Below are 13,818 nucleotides of genomic sequence, written 5' to 3' on the forward strand. Positions count from 1 at the left end.
CTGGTAGATGATGTATGATCAGAATCTTTAATTTGGCATTATTTAGATAGAGGTTCTGTTGGATGAATCTTTGTTGGCTTAAATGGAAATCACATTGATTTTTTAAAAAAATGTTTCAGAATGACATTTTGCCGCTCTCAAATTCTTTGCCTGAAGATGTGGGGAAAGCTGATCAATTGAAGGATGAAGGTAAGTAACTTCTACACAAAATCACTTTTCTCAGAACTTCTGTTGGAACTGACCCTGAAGTATTAGAAAAGGGATAAGAGGGATGTTTTCCTGGCTCAAACCACCGTGGCTGACTTATTAGCCAATCAAAATTCATACCACAATGTCAGAGTAGAAATGTATTGAATATAGCCAAAATTGAGACAAGGTATGTCTGTGTCCAAAGCAGGGTTCAAAAATTGACTTCTCTTTGTGTTATTGTCCATAAGAGCCTTTAAGCATTCATTTTAACCAGCAATTTTGATTTACAATAAAATAAATGTCTGTATGATATGAAGAATATGATTTTCTGGCATAAAAATATGTGCATTTAGTTGAAATACTATTTTAAAACCATTGCCAGCTATCCACATCATTTATTTCTAGTCTTACCTTTGGTCATAGCACAGTAGATAGAGTACTGGGCCTGGAGTCAGGAAGAATCTTACTAGATGGGTGACCCTGGGCAAGTCACTTAACCCTCCTTAACCCAGTTTCCTCATTTGTAAAATGAGCTGGAAAAGGAAATGGCAAATCACTCCAGTATCTTTGCCAAGAAAACCTCAAATGGGGTCAGAAAGAGTTGGACACAACTGAAAACAACAGAACAAAAACAACAAACATAAAAGTCTATACAGTGTGAGATGATTGGTAGGTAGTACAGGTGTGTCTTCTTTTAAGAAAATTAATTATAGGAAAATACAAACTTATACAACAGATAACTTAGAATTTGATTATTTGCACCACATAGTAAAAACTATGGTGGTTTGGTGGGAGTTTTCTGTGTAATGATAATTGACTTAATAATGACATAGAGGTCTTGTGAGATCTTATATTAAGAGCATTGGAATAGATGACTTCATAGGTCCCTTCCAACTGTAAGTATATGATTTAAGATGACCTCTTCATCAAATGAAGCTGACTTTATGTTCAATATAGTTTTGATTTGAAATGTTTTTACTATATTCTTATTCTTTAAAAATCAGTAAAACATATGGCATATGAGATAAATGATTATTATTAGCCAAAATAGTTGGGTAAGGAATTTTGATTTCCTGACCATGATGAATAAGAGAGGTTATAATAGAATAAATTATTTGCTTTGCAAAATACAAATATAATAATAACGAATATATGTTTATGGAGTGCTTATGATCCCAAATTGGTCCCCTACACAAAAACCTATTTTTAAGCACTCTTTTTTGGTTGACATTATATGGTTGTAGAATATTTGAGGTCCCTGAAGAATCAAAGCTACAGATAACCCGAAAGAAATTGGAGAGATGTGTGGTGGGTGCAAGTAGCCCAGGTTACAAAGGATGACTTAAGAAGTGGTGAGAGAGATACCACATAAGTATAAAATTAGAAAAGCTGGTGGATAGATACAAGAGATCCAATCAGGATATGGATTAAATCAGTCCTCGTAAGTTATAGGAAGAGTCAAAAATGATCTTAAAGTTATAAATGTGAGAGACCCTGTGAATTATGGTTAAGTTAGAATGAGGACCAGACTTAGGGGAAAGATCATAAGGTCACTGGTGAATATGTTGACTGGGATAGGCTTGTGGGATATCCAAGGAGAGAATTCCTGAAGGCAGAATGCAATGTGTTCTGGAGCTCAAAGGAAAGACCAATAAGTGGAGGTTGAGGTTTGGGAATCATTTGCATAGAGATGGTTGTCAAAACCACGGGAGTGAATGAATTCTCACTCAAATAGAGTGAGAATATAGAGTGAAAGGGACAAAAACCAACAATAGAGTCCAGAAGAAAATACGTCAGTGAAAGAAAGAGGGAGGAGAAGTGATTAGAGAAAGAGGTAGAGAGCCAGGAGGGTATGATGTTTCTGAAGCTAAGGGAGGAAACCAGTATTCAGGAGGAAAGTGATAAGCAACCATTTCAAATCTTGAGAATGGTCAGGGAGGATTAGTATAGAAAAAAGCTCACTGGACTTCCAATTGTGGTGGATGACCTTTGAACAAGGAAAATAGTTTTTATGATGACCATAATGATACAAAGGGAAACAAATTTTGAAGGACTTAAGAAAGAACCCTGATCAACACAATTACCAATCATGACTGTAGATCATTGCTTTAAAAGGCTGACAATGAAGCATATCTAGTACCTCTTAACACGGAGGTGATGGATTAAAGGTGCTGAACGAGGCATGGATTTTAAGACTTGGTTAACTGGTTGATTCATTTAATTTAAATATACTTACTTGTTCCAAGGGAGGGAATTTTAATGGTTAGTGAGAGAGTGAAGTAAAAAGAAGGAAAGAATGGTAATAAAACTTCACAAAATTCGCCAAAGAAAACAGAACGAAGTTTGTAAGGGGAAGGACACAAACAAGGCAATTTGTTACTACCTTGTTAAATTGAATTATGCTTAAAATACTGCATTTAACAGAAGTTGAAAGGTTAACATAAAATCTTTTTTGCTCTTTGAATGTTGAAATGTTTGTGTTGCTAAGTTCATAAGAGAAAAGAATAAGTTTTTAAAAAGATGACCTTAAGATGACAGTTTCAATACAATGACTTGTTCAGCAAGTTTAACTATGAAGAAAACAAGAAAGACTGGACAATAGCTGAAAACAATGGAAGGGAAAGGAGATGGTATATTTTGAAGATTGATGGGAGAAAACCAAGTGGATGAAGAATGACTGTTATTCATTCTGTCATATATAGATGGATGGCCAACCCATCAACTTGGTATATTAGTACGTAGATCTTGGGCAGAGATTGCTTAAAGACAATAAACTGGCCCCAGAATTGAAATGAACAGAGAAAGGGATAGGATTGTCTTTGGGAAATTGCATGATGCTCTTAATCACCTCAAGCTACTTCCTGAAACAGACATCTTTTTTTTTCTTTTTTTGTAAAAAACAAAACAAAACAAAACAAAACAAAGCCATCAATATTCTTCTGGTGGACTTACATGGTTCCAAGTCATGGAATACAAAGTCTCTGAAGAATGAAAACTTCATGTCACTTAAAATATAAGGCATATGCTGAGTGTGAGTAGGATGTATATTACCAATAAACAGTTGTGCAGGAGCATCATAAAAGATATAATCAGGGGAGCAGCTAGGTGGCGCAGTGAATAAAGCACTGGCCCTGGATTCGGGAGGACCTGAATTCAAATTCAGCCTCAGATACTTGACACTAGCTGTGTAACCCTGGGCAAATCACTTAACCCTCATTGTCCCTCAACAAAACAAAACAACACAAAAGATATAATCAGAAAAATGTATTAGTGCAAAAAGAAGGAAGGCCAGTCATGTGTGAGTGATAACTGATGGTTGACTTCGGTGCTAGATTAGTGTCAAAGCAATATCAAGAGGTTTCAGAGGATAACACCCAACAAATTGGAAGGACCTCCCTGTGGAATACTTAAAGGAGGTCATGGATAATAATGACATAGAAGAAGAAGGCATGCGTGGGTATCATTCTACATCAAAGTATCAAGGGGACCTTAGTATTTGGTGGACAAATGGGAAAAAATTCCACTGGAAAGGGAAAACCTTATGATTCATGAGAGAAGCAGAAAGTATTGTTAGAATGTGTAGCTGAAGGAATCAAAGCATAGGTAGTGGTATGGCTTTAGTGCAGGGGTTCATGAAAAAAAAATCTTGATTACTTATTTCAATATAATTAGTTTCCTTTGTAATTCTATTTTATGCATCTAAAAACATGGTTCTGAGAAGAGGTCCACAGGCTTCACTAAACTGCCAAAGGTGTAAATAACACTAAAGAGATTAAAGATCCCTTTCTTAATATGTAGCAGTAATAGTTTTTCATTTTTGAGCAAAAGGAATGAGGGAGAATGAAAGTAATGATGCTGAGAAGCTTTGAAGAAGTGAGGAAGAGGAGCTAGGAAAGTTGTTATCAGTTGTCCTTATCTTTCTTGGAATAGTTGGAGGTTATAAACCACTTTTTTTGTTTAATGTTAGGTGTGATAGAATGTGAGAGCAGAGTATACAAGGTTGGAAACAGTTACTGTGGTCAGTAAGATAAGGAGTCCTTAAGAAAAGAGTAGAAGGTAGGTGGTACAGTAAATAGAGGGCTGGACTTGGAGTCAGGAAGACCTAAGTTCAAATCCGGTCTTAGACACTTACTTAGCTATGTGACCCTGGGCAATTCAAACCTTGTTTGCCTTAGTTTCCTCATCTGTATAATGAGTTGGAGAAGGAAATGGCAAACCACCCCAGTATCTTTGCCAAGAAAACCCCAAATGGGGTCACGAAGGGTCAGGCATTACTGAAACAAATGAACAACAACTTGTTGAGTAGAAACAAGGAACCAAGTGATGCCATGTAACTTGAATTTTTTACTGGGTGAAATCAACTTGATTTTGTGATTTTTGTCCAGCAATGACCAGTAGCCATGGAGCAGGGATTGGAAAACTCCGTTGGAACTAGTTTTCCAAGGATGAGCATTTGATTAGAAAGGACAGGACAAAGGATTCAGATTGTAATGTCTGGTGAACCAAAAATATTCATGGGTCAAGGCTGGATGTAGGGACAAGTGAATACAGAGAGATATGCTAGGTGAATCTGGAAGAATCAAAGAACTTTTCCCCCTCTTTCTCATCTCCTACATCTGTTGCCAAATCATGTCAATTCTGCTTCCCAATACTGCTCTTACCTGTCCTATTCTACTTTTTCACACTGCTAATAGTCTAATTCAGGCCCTTGTCACCCTTCACTTGGACCATTAGACTCTTAACTTGAACTGCCTTCATTCTTTCCAATCTGCAATTCAAAGAGCAAAAATAATCTTCCTGTGAAATAGGTGTAACCATTTACTCACTTGCTCAAAAACCTTAGGTCATTCCTTATTGTCTGAAGAATAAAACATGAATTACCCAGGTATTTAAGGCCTTCCATAATCTGACTCCAGCCTTTCCTAGCCTTATTTCTCATTACTGCCCTTGACTGTGTTACAAACCACATGGTTGCCTGACTGTCCCCAAAACTTGTGATGGCATCTTCTACTTTTGTTCATTTGCAAAGCCTTTCCTGCATCCCTGGAATGCATTCCCTTATTCCTCTTTCTATCAGAATCCTTCTCTCTCTTTTTAAAAATTAAATTATGTTTTTTTCAATGAACAGAAAAGTCTATTTTCTCTTCCTCTCACATTCCCCTCTCTTTTTCTTCTTCTTCTTTTTTTTTTTTTGCTGGACATTGAGGGTTAAGTGACTTACCCATGGTCACATAGCTATTTTTTCTTTTTTTTTTTTTCCACCTTCCTCTCTCATTGAAAAAAAAAAAGGGAAAACAATCTGTAATAAATATCCATAGTCAAGCAGAATGAATTCCTGCCCTGACCACATCCCAAAATATATATCTCTGTCTACACCCTGTGTCCATCATCTCTCTGTCAGGTAGACAACATCTTTCTTCACAGTTCTCAAATCCTACTCTTTTAAGATTTGGCTCAATTACTTACTCCTATATGAAGCCATCTTTGATCCTTCCAGCTAAAAGGCATCTCTCTTTTAATTTCTCTAGAACCATTTTCAGTCCAGGGATTGAATAATTTTTAGCATTTTTTATTACATACAATGTCTTGCCTATAGTAGGTACTTACTAAATGTTTGTCAAATAAAATTGAATGTGGAAATTCCTGATTGAGGAATCAGGTATAAATGGAGAGGGAAAACTGTGAATCTGAGATTAAAAATTTGTGATCTAAATAATTTTTAAAAATGGGAGAATAAGGAGATCAGTGGGTGGTAACAACAAGGATTGGGTGGATTGTATAGACCCACTAAAGAGCTAGAGATAGAAATAAAAAAATAAGACAGTTTCCTCCTTCTCAAAGAGTTTGCAATCTAATGGTGGGAGTTTCATAGACATTTCAACTGCTAGACTGGTTCTTGGACATGTTTAGTTTGTACTAAAATCCTTTCCTGTTTGGCAGAACCTGATTGCTGGCATTAACTTTGAGAATACAGGGGTCACCTTCATACCTAGATAAGGCATTAGAGTAAACTTTAGTGGAAGAATTTTGAATATAAAAAAATAACAGATTATCTGCAGTGTTTCACACGTATAATCCCCCACCTCTGCAAAGGATTAGGTTCATATAATGTTGGTTAGTTTTTTTGAACTTAAAAAAAACTCTTGTTTATTTTTTGCCATAAAGGATGACTCAGGGAGAGAAGAAAAGGCAGGCACAGATTAGAAAATGTAGGTTATTTAAAACCAAAAAGAACAATGAAAAATGAAAGCTGCTGCTTTCAGGTCTCTATTATGTATAAAGTGAGATGCATTGTGATAGATGGGAGCCAAGGTCCTCCACAGGGTCTATATCTCTGGGCCCGAGTTTCTTTATCTATAATGAGGCTCTTTTCACTCTAAGCTTTGATGATCCTACAATTCTTTGCCCAAGATTCTGATGGGGGTGGGGTTGGAATGGGGGTGAGGAGGAGATTGCACTGCTTGAGTGGGAGCAGAAAGTTCTTTGCCACCTATGTGTAGAGCTGGCTCTTTTGTGATATTAAACTAAAGAGGAGCTGTTCTCTGAGAAGTCCTGAGATTCCCTGGGAAGTTCTGTAACAAATACTCCTCTGTCCCTTTCTGGCAGGTATTCAAGTAGAAGTTAAAGATCACTTGGCCTCTTTAAAAGAGAGTAGGGATGAAGCCCGATGTTCCAGCCAAGGTTACCTATTGCAGAGAAACAGATCCTAATGTCCTAAGCTGTGAATAACAACCAACAGATTCCCTGTGGTAGGCAGGGTACTTATTTAGGGAACGTGCTGTGTGTTAAAAAACCACTTGGAGGCCTACCTCAGCCTCCTTTTCAGTTTACTGTGTAGAAAAAATGGCAATTTGATGCAGAAAATCATGTGGCCAGCAGTAATGGAACTGCTCTTCCTATATACAGACTTTCCCTTGGAGCCTGGGGTGTTTCTTCTATTCCCCCTGGCCTTGGTCCAGAGTGCTGACTCATGGAAAATATTCAGCAATTCCCTGTGAGGATTCTAACCCATTTTCTACTCATCTTCTAAGGTTAGTCTTAAAGGCATAGGCTAACCACTTTTAGGGCAGCTAAGTGGTGCAGTGGATAGAATGCCAGGCCTGAAGTCAGGAAGACTCATTCTCAGACACACTTACTGTCTGTGTGACCATGGGCAAGTCAATTAACCCTTTTTGCCTCAGTTTCCTCATCTGTAAAATGAGCTGGAGAAGAAAATGGAAAACCACTCCAGTATCTTTGTCAAGAAAACTCCAAATGAGGTCACAATGAGTTGAACACAACTGAAAAAGACTGAACAATAACAACCACTTTTAAGAACTAGGGTACAAAGCACAAATGTTTATTTCTAACAAATATGTTGGTTTCTATACTTGCAAAAAGGTTTATCTTAAAACTCCCTTCCTCCTGTCCCTCTGCAAAGTATTTTGCTGCTAACTACTGCCTCCTTTAATATACCCCCCTCGTTATCCCCCTCCACCTTTTCTCTTTCCCCCATCCCCTCATATTTTCCTTTTGGGTAAGTTACATTTCTCTACTCTAAAACTTTTGGATGGCGTGATTTTGATAAAGCACAAGTAAGACAAGAAAATAGCACAAGCAAGAGGAAATAAGAAACTATTTGATTTAAAACACTGAATGAAGGACTTGGCTTTTACTTTGTCCAACTATAAATGTTCATAGAGTTAATCCCTAATAGCTACCACAGAAGCTGACTTTGATCTTCACAGTAACATGGTTGACTAAAAGGTGTAGAGGACTACATTGTCCCACTGTGTTTATTGTTTCATTTTTTCCCTAGCATTTAAATTTTATTTATTTCTTCCTTTTTTTTTTTGTGAGGCAATTGGGGTTAAGTGACTTGCCCAGGGTCACACAGCTAGTAAGTGTTAAGTGTCTGAGGCCGGATTTGAACTCAGGGACTCCTGATTCCAGGGCCAGTGCTCTATCCACTGTGCCACCTAGCTGCCCCTATTTCTTCCTTTTTAAAAAGTATTTATGGCATTCTTTTCTTTTCAAATTTTGAGTTCCTAATTCTCTTCCTCTATCCTACCCCTCCCCGACCCACTGAGAAAGCAAGCAATATGATAACAATTATACATTTGGAATTATGCAAGATATTTCCATAATAGCCATATTGAAAGAAAAATAAAGTGAGAAAATTATACTTCATTTTGTACTCAGAGTTCATAAGTTCTCTTTCTGGAGGTGGATAGAATTTTTTCATCATGAGTCCTTTGGAAAAATCTTTCACAGTTGATCATCATTACATTTCTTTTACTGTACACAATGATTTCCCAGTTCTTCTGACTTCACTTTGCATCTGTTCATATATCTCTTGCCATATTTTTCTGAAACCACCCCCCTCATCATTTCTTATAACCTAATAGTTCTCCATTACAGTCATATTCCACAACTTGTTCAGCTATTCCCCAATTGATGAGCATCCTCTTGATTTCCAATTTGCTACCACAAAAAGAGTTGCTATAAATATTTTTGTATATATAGGTCCTTTTAACTTTTCTTCGATCTCTTTGGGGTACAGACTTAGTAGTAGTATTGCTGAGTCAAAGGGTATGTACAGTTTTATACCCCTTTGGGCATAGTTTCAAATTGTTCTCCAGAATGGCTGGATCAATTTACTACTCCACCAGCAGTTCATTAGTATACCTATTTTTCTCTTATTCTCTCCAGCATTAGTAATTTCTGAGAGGTGTAAGGTGGTACCTCACAGTTGTTATAATTTGCATTTCTCTAATCAATAGTGATTTAAAGCATTTGTTCATGTGAGTATGGATAGCTTTGATTTCTTCTTCAGAAAACTGTTCACATCCTTTGACCATTTATCAGTTGGGGAATGATTCTTATTTTTATAAATTTGATTTAGTTCTTTACTCACTATATATTTGAGAAATAAGATCTTTATCAGAGAAACTTTCTGTAAAAATGTCGATATTCATTGTTTATAGTACCTTTTAACAAAATGCAGTTTCCCGGATTATCTCTTTTAATTAGGTCTATTTTTTGCTCTTGCTTTGTCTCCTATCATGATTGCTACCCCTGCCTATTTTGTTTCAGCCGAAGCATAATAAATTCTGTACCAGCCCATTATTTTAACTCTGTGTGTGTGGCTATTTCAAGTGTGTTTCTTGTAAACAACATATTGTTGGATTCTGGTTTCTAATCCATTCTGCTATCTGCTTCTATTTTATGAATGAGCTCATCCTCATCCCATTCACATTCACAGTTACATCTACTAACTGTGTATTTCCCTCCATCTCATTATCTTCTGTCTCTGTCTCTGCCTGTCTGTCTGTCTGTCTCTCTGTGTGTCTCTCTTGCTCCTTCCCTTCCTCCTGTCCCTCTGCAAAGTATTTTGCTGCTAACTACTGCCTCCTTTAATATACCCCCCTCATTATCCCCCTCCACCTTTTCTCTTTCCCCCATCCCCTCATATTTTCCTTTTGGGTAAGTTACATTTCTATACACAACCAAGTGTGTAGGCGTATCTTCCCACTTTGAACCAATTCCAGTGAGAGTGAGGTTCAAGTATTTCTCACCATCCCCTCCCATTTTCCTGTCTACTATTAAAAAACTCTTCCTTGAGTACCTGAGTTCAAATCCGGCCTCAGACACTTGACAGTTACTAGCTGTGTGACCCTGGGCAAGTCACTTAACCCCCATTGCCTACAAACAAAAACAAAAACAAAAACAACAAAAAAAAAACTCTTCCTTGGGACAGCCAGGTGGCACAATGGATAGAGCACTGGCCCTGGAATCAGGAGAGCCTTAGTTCAAATCCAGCCTCAGACACTTGACACTTACTAGCTGTGTGACCCTGGGCAAGTGACTTAACCCCAATTGTCTCCAAAAAAAAAAAAGCTCTTCCTTGCATGTCTCTTTTACATGAGAAAAATTCCCCATTCTGTTTCTCCCTTCTTCTCCCAGGGCATTCCTCTTTCTCAGTCCTTCATTTTTGGGGGAAGATCATTCTAACAAAATTGCCTCATATACATGCCCTCTATGAAAACTCCTTCTAACTGCCCTAATAATGAGTTACATGTATCATCATCCCATAGAGGAATGTCAACAGTTTAACATTATTGCATCCCTTATGATTACTCTTTCATGTTTGGATTTCTATGCTTCTCTTGAGTGTTCTGTTTGAATGTCAGAGTTTGTGACATTCTTAACTATCTTTTTTTTAGGTAATAACCACATGAAGGAGGAAAACTATGGTGCTGCAGTGGAGTGCTATACACAGGCCATAGAACTGGATCCAAATAATGCAGTTTATTATTGTAACAGGTAAAGAGTTATTTTATTGCAACCAGTTTAAAACTCTAAACTTTTGGACAAAAAAGTATGGCGGGGAGAGCTGACCTATGAATTAGAAGCCTTTCAAATCTCCTGCACTTGTTGACATGGTCTAATAAAGGGGAACCCTTGTGTTGCTTGGGCACAGCAGTGAAGAAAACCTCAGCAGTATGGGATGGCTGATGCTTTCCTGAAGTTGTGCTTTAAAGGCTCAGGTTCCATTTCCTGTGCTGGGTTTCAAAGACCTCCAGCTCAGTTCCTTAGTTGGGCCTGTGGAATTTTATGATAGGTATCTTAAAAAATGCTATGCAATCCCTGGGTTCAGATAATACCCAGTACAAGAAATGCTGCTCCTTTGGTATAGCCCAGAAATGTCCATATTAAAGAAGCAAGAAATAGTTTTAATTATGAACAGACTATGGCCCCTATTTGAAAATTTAAGAGAGGTCGGCCGGCCCAGATAAGCCTATTATTTATAATGAGATTAGGAATCCAGGACTCTTCTGTGTCTGGCAGTGGGACATTAAGTATAGCCAAGAATCTTTCCATGCTTGACATTCTCTCAGCTCTCATGAAATCTGAAATCCATAATAATAGTACTCTTGCCTTTAAAACAGTGCCTTTCCCCAAAGGAGTCCAGTAGGAGAAGAGTGTTTAATTTACAGTAATTAGAATATTTTATTCTTATGTTTAAACCAATATTGAATAAAGCTCAAGGATGGCTTCCAGTCTTTTAGGTGAGACTCTCATAGCTCAAATGTCTATAAATATCTCGATAGACGGTTGTCCTGCCAGCTCCCCCATGCCGTTTCTCAGCCAGCTGGCTTCTATCATTTGGAGGCTCAGAGGAGCAGATACAAATATTCCTTTTAAGATTCCTTTTTATGGTCTTATCCATAATCAGAAATACTTCTCACAAAACATGCTTTTTCACAATGAGTCTGTTTTCCTTTTTACTGTGTGGAGTTCTTAAAAGAATAGGAAACAACCAATAAATAGGTTTCCCCTCATCTTTATTGGTCAAAATCCTCTCTGTCCTTCAGGGTACTTTCTCCCCTAAAATTTTACCTGTCATGTGGTGCTTTTGCTGAATATCCTAGCCAGCAGTGAACTTTTCACTCCTCATAGCATGTCTAGGATTAACGGTATAAGTCATCTTTATACACAGAACTAGGTTTTGGGGGCAGCTAGGTGGTGCAGTGGATAAAGCAACACCCCTGGATTCAGGAGGACCTGAGTTCAAATCCAGCCTCAGACACTTGACACTTACTAGCTGTGTGACCCTGGGCAAGTCACTTAACCCCAATTGCCTCACCAAAAAACAAAACAAAAAACAACAACAACAACAACAAAAGAACTGGATTTTGTTTGTTTTTAGACCAGATAGGTGATTTCATCCATATGGGGAACTCCCAGGATTAAAAATCCTTCCTTAATACAGATCAATGACAAGTCTATGACTAGTAGTCTTGGAGTTGCCTGGAGCACTTGCATCGTTCAGTTGTTTCAGTCATATCTGCGTCTGTATGATCCCATTTGGGGTTTTCTTGGCAAAGATACTGGAGTGGTTTGCATTTCCTTCTCCAGTTCATTTTGCAGATGAGGAAACTGAGGCAAACAAGGTTAAGGGACTTGCCCAGAGTCACACAGCTAATAAGTATCTGACAACAGATTTGCACTCAGGTCTTCCTGACTCCAGGTCTGGCTCTTTATCCATTGTGCCACCTAGCTGCCCACTGAGAGGTTATGACTTACCCTTAGTCATACATCTTATATTTGGTAGATTTTATATGTGCTTCCAGGGCAGCTAGGTGATGCAGAGGATAGAGTGCTGGGCCTAAACTCAGGAAAATTCGTATTCCTCAGTTCAAATCCACCCCAGATACTTAGTAGCTATGTGACCCTGGACAAGTCACCTAACCTTATTTGCCTCAGTTTCCTCATCTGTAAAATGAACTGAAGAAGGAAATAGCAAATCACTCCAGTATTTTTGCCAAGAAAACCCCAAATGGGGTCATGAAAACTTGGGCACAACTAAAACAAGTGAATGACAACAATATCTGTTTCCAAAGCCATCCCTCCGTTCACTGTACCATGTTGCTTCTTAGTCACACACACTGATTGTATGCATGCATTGTAACCTATGTGGCCACATATTATAATTATTTGTTGACATTCAGTTTATCTCCTCAATTTGAAGTCTCTTAAAGCCCAGAGATCATGTCTTTGACTTCTCTGTGTACAGCATATAGCCTCACACTTGGCCCAAACTCAATAAATATTTGTTGAATAAATGAATATAGAAATTAATATAGAAAACATTGAGACAAGGCCCCTGCTCACAAAGTTTCCTTCCTTATTAAAAAGACAAAGATCTATACAATTTTATCTACTTCATCATTCTCTGATCCACACGTTTATGTCTTAAAATATTGTTAGAGAGTCATATAGGGATAGGGACCAGATCTGTGATTATATAGGCATGGAGAACTCGCTGATGAGGACATACCCTTTACCAATGTAAATCAGTACTTTTCTGCAGCTTAAATTCAGAGACTTGTCTGAACACTGAGAAGTTAAGTGGCTTTGTCAGTCATACAGCCAGTATGTATCTCAGGCAGGACTTGACCCCAGGTTTTCCTGGTTTCCAATACAGCTTTCAATTGACTTCACCATGCTGTAGTATGTAATAAGACACTGATTTTGGTTTTGGTTTTTCCCCTCTAATTTGTAAGCTATTGGAGGGCAAGCGTTTCCTTGTGGAATACAAATTCTAACTACAAACCTTTGAATTCATCCATCTGTCTGTCTATCATCTAGTTTTGGGAGGCAATTAGGGTCAAGTGACTTGCCTAGGGTCACATAGCTAGTAAGTGTCTAAGACTAGATTAGAACTCAATTCCTCCTGGTTCCAGGGTCGATGCTTTATCCACTGTATCACTTAGTTGCTCCAACCCTCTGCATGTACCAAGATGCCATGTACATAGTAGAAACTCATTACTTGATGGATGAATGAATGAAAACTAGAGACAAATAAAATAGTCAGACCACAAAGAAAGCAGCTTGGAAATATATGAGTAGTGTAATAAGGAACAGTAGTGGCATTACTGTGTCCTTGGGGTGTCTTGGTCCACTGACTCTTATTTGGGCTTCTAATAACAAAAATAATAAGTACAGTGGATAAAGCACCAACCCTGGATTCAGGAAGACCTGAGTTTAAATCTGACCTCAGACATTTGACACTTACTAGCTGTGTGACCCTGGGCAAGTCACTTAACCCTCATTGCCCCGCACAAAAAAAAAATAGAAATAAAA

The 13,818-nt window shown here is 37.9% G+C and overlaps 1 protein-coding gene across 1 annotated transcript in view; it reads left to right on the plus strand.

Moving 5' to 3' along the window:
- The window catches only part of SGTB (small glutamine rich tetratricopeptide repeat co-chaperone beta), a 76,172-nt gene that overhangs the window by 26,359 nt on the left and 35,995 nt on the right, over positions 1-13,818 (plus strand). Inside the window, exons 4-5 of the mRNA XM_043979397.1 lie at positions 120-189; positions 10,395-10,494. Coding sequence (XP_043835332.1) covers positions 120-189; positions 10,395-10,494 — 170 coding nt within the window. The remainder of the gene's footprint in view (positions 1-119; positions 190-10,394; positions 10,495-13,818) is intronic.

The sequence above is a fragment of the Dromiciops gliroides genome, chromosome 1 (assembly GCF_019393635.1).
Source record: "Dromiciops gliroides isolate mDroGli1 chromosome 1, mDroGli1.pri, whole genome shotgun sequence".
Lineage (NCBI taxonomy): Eukaryota > Metazoa > Chordata > Mammalia > Microbiotheria > Microbiotheriidae > Dromiciops > Dromiciops gliroides.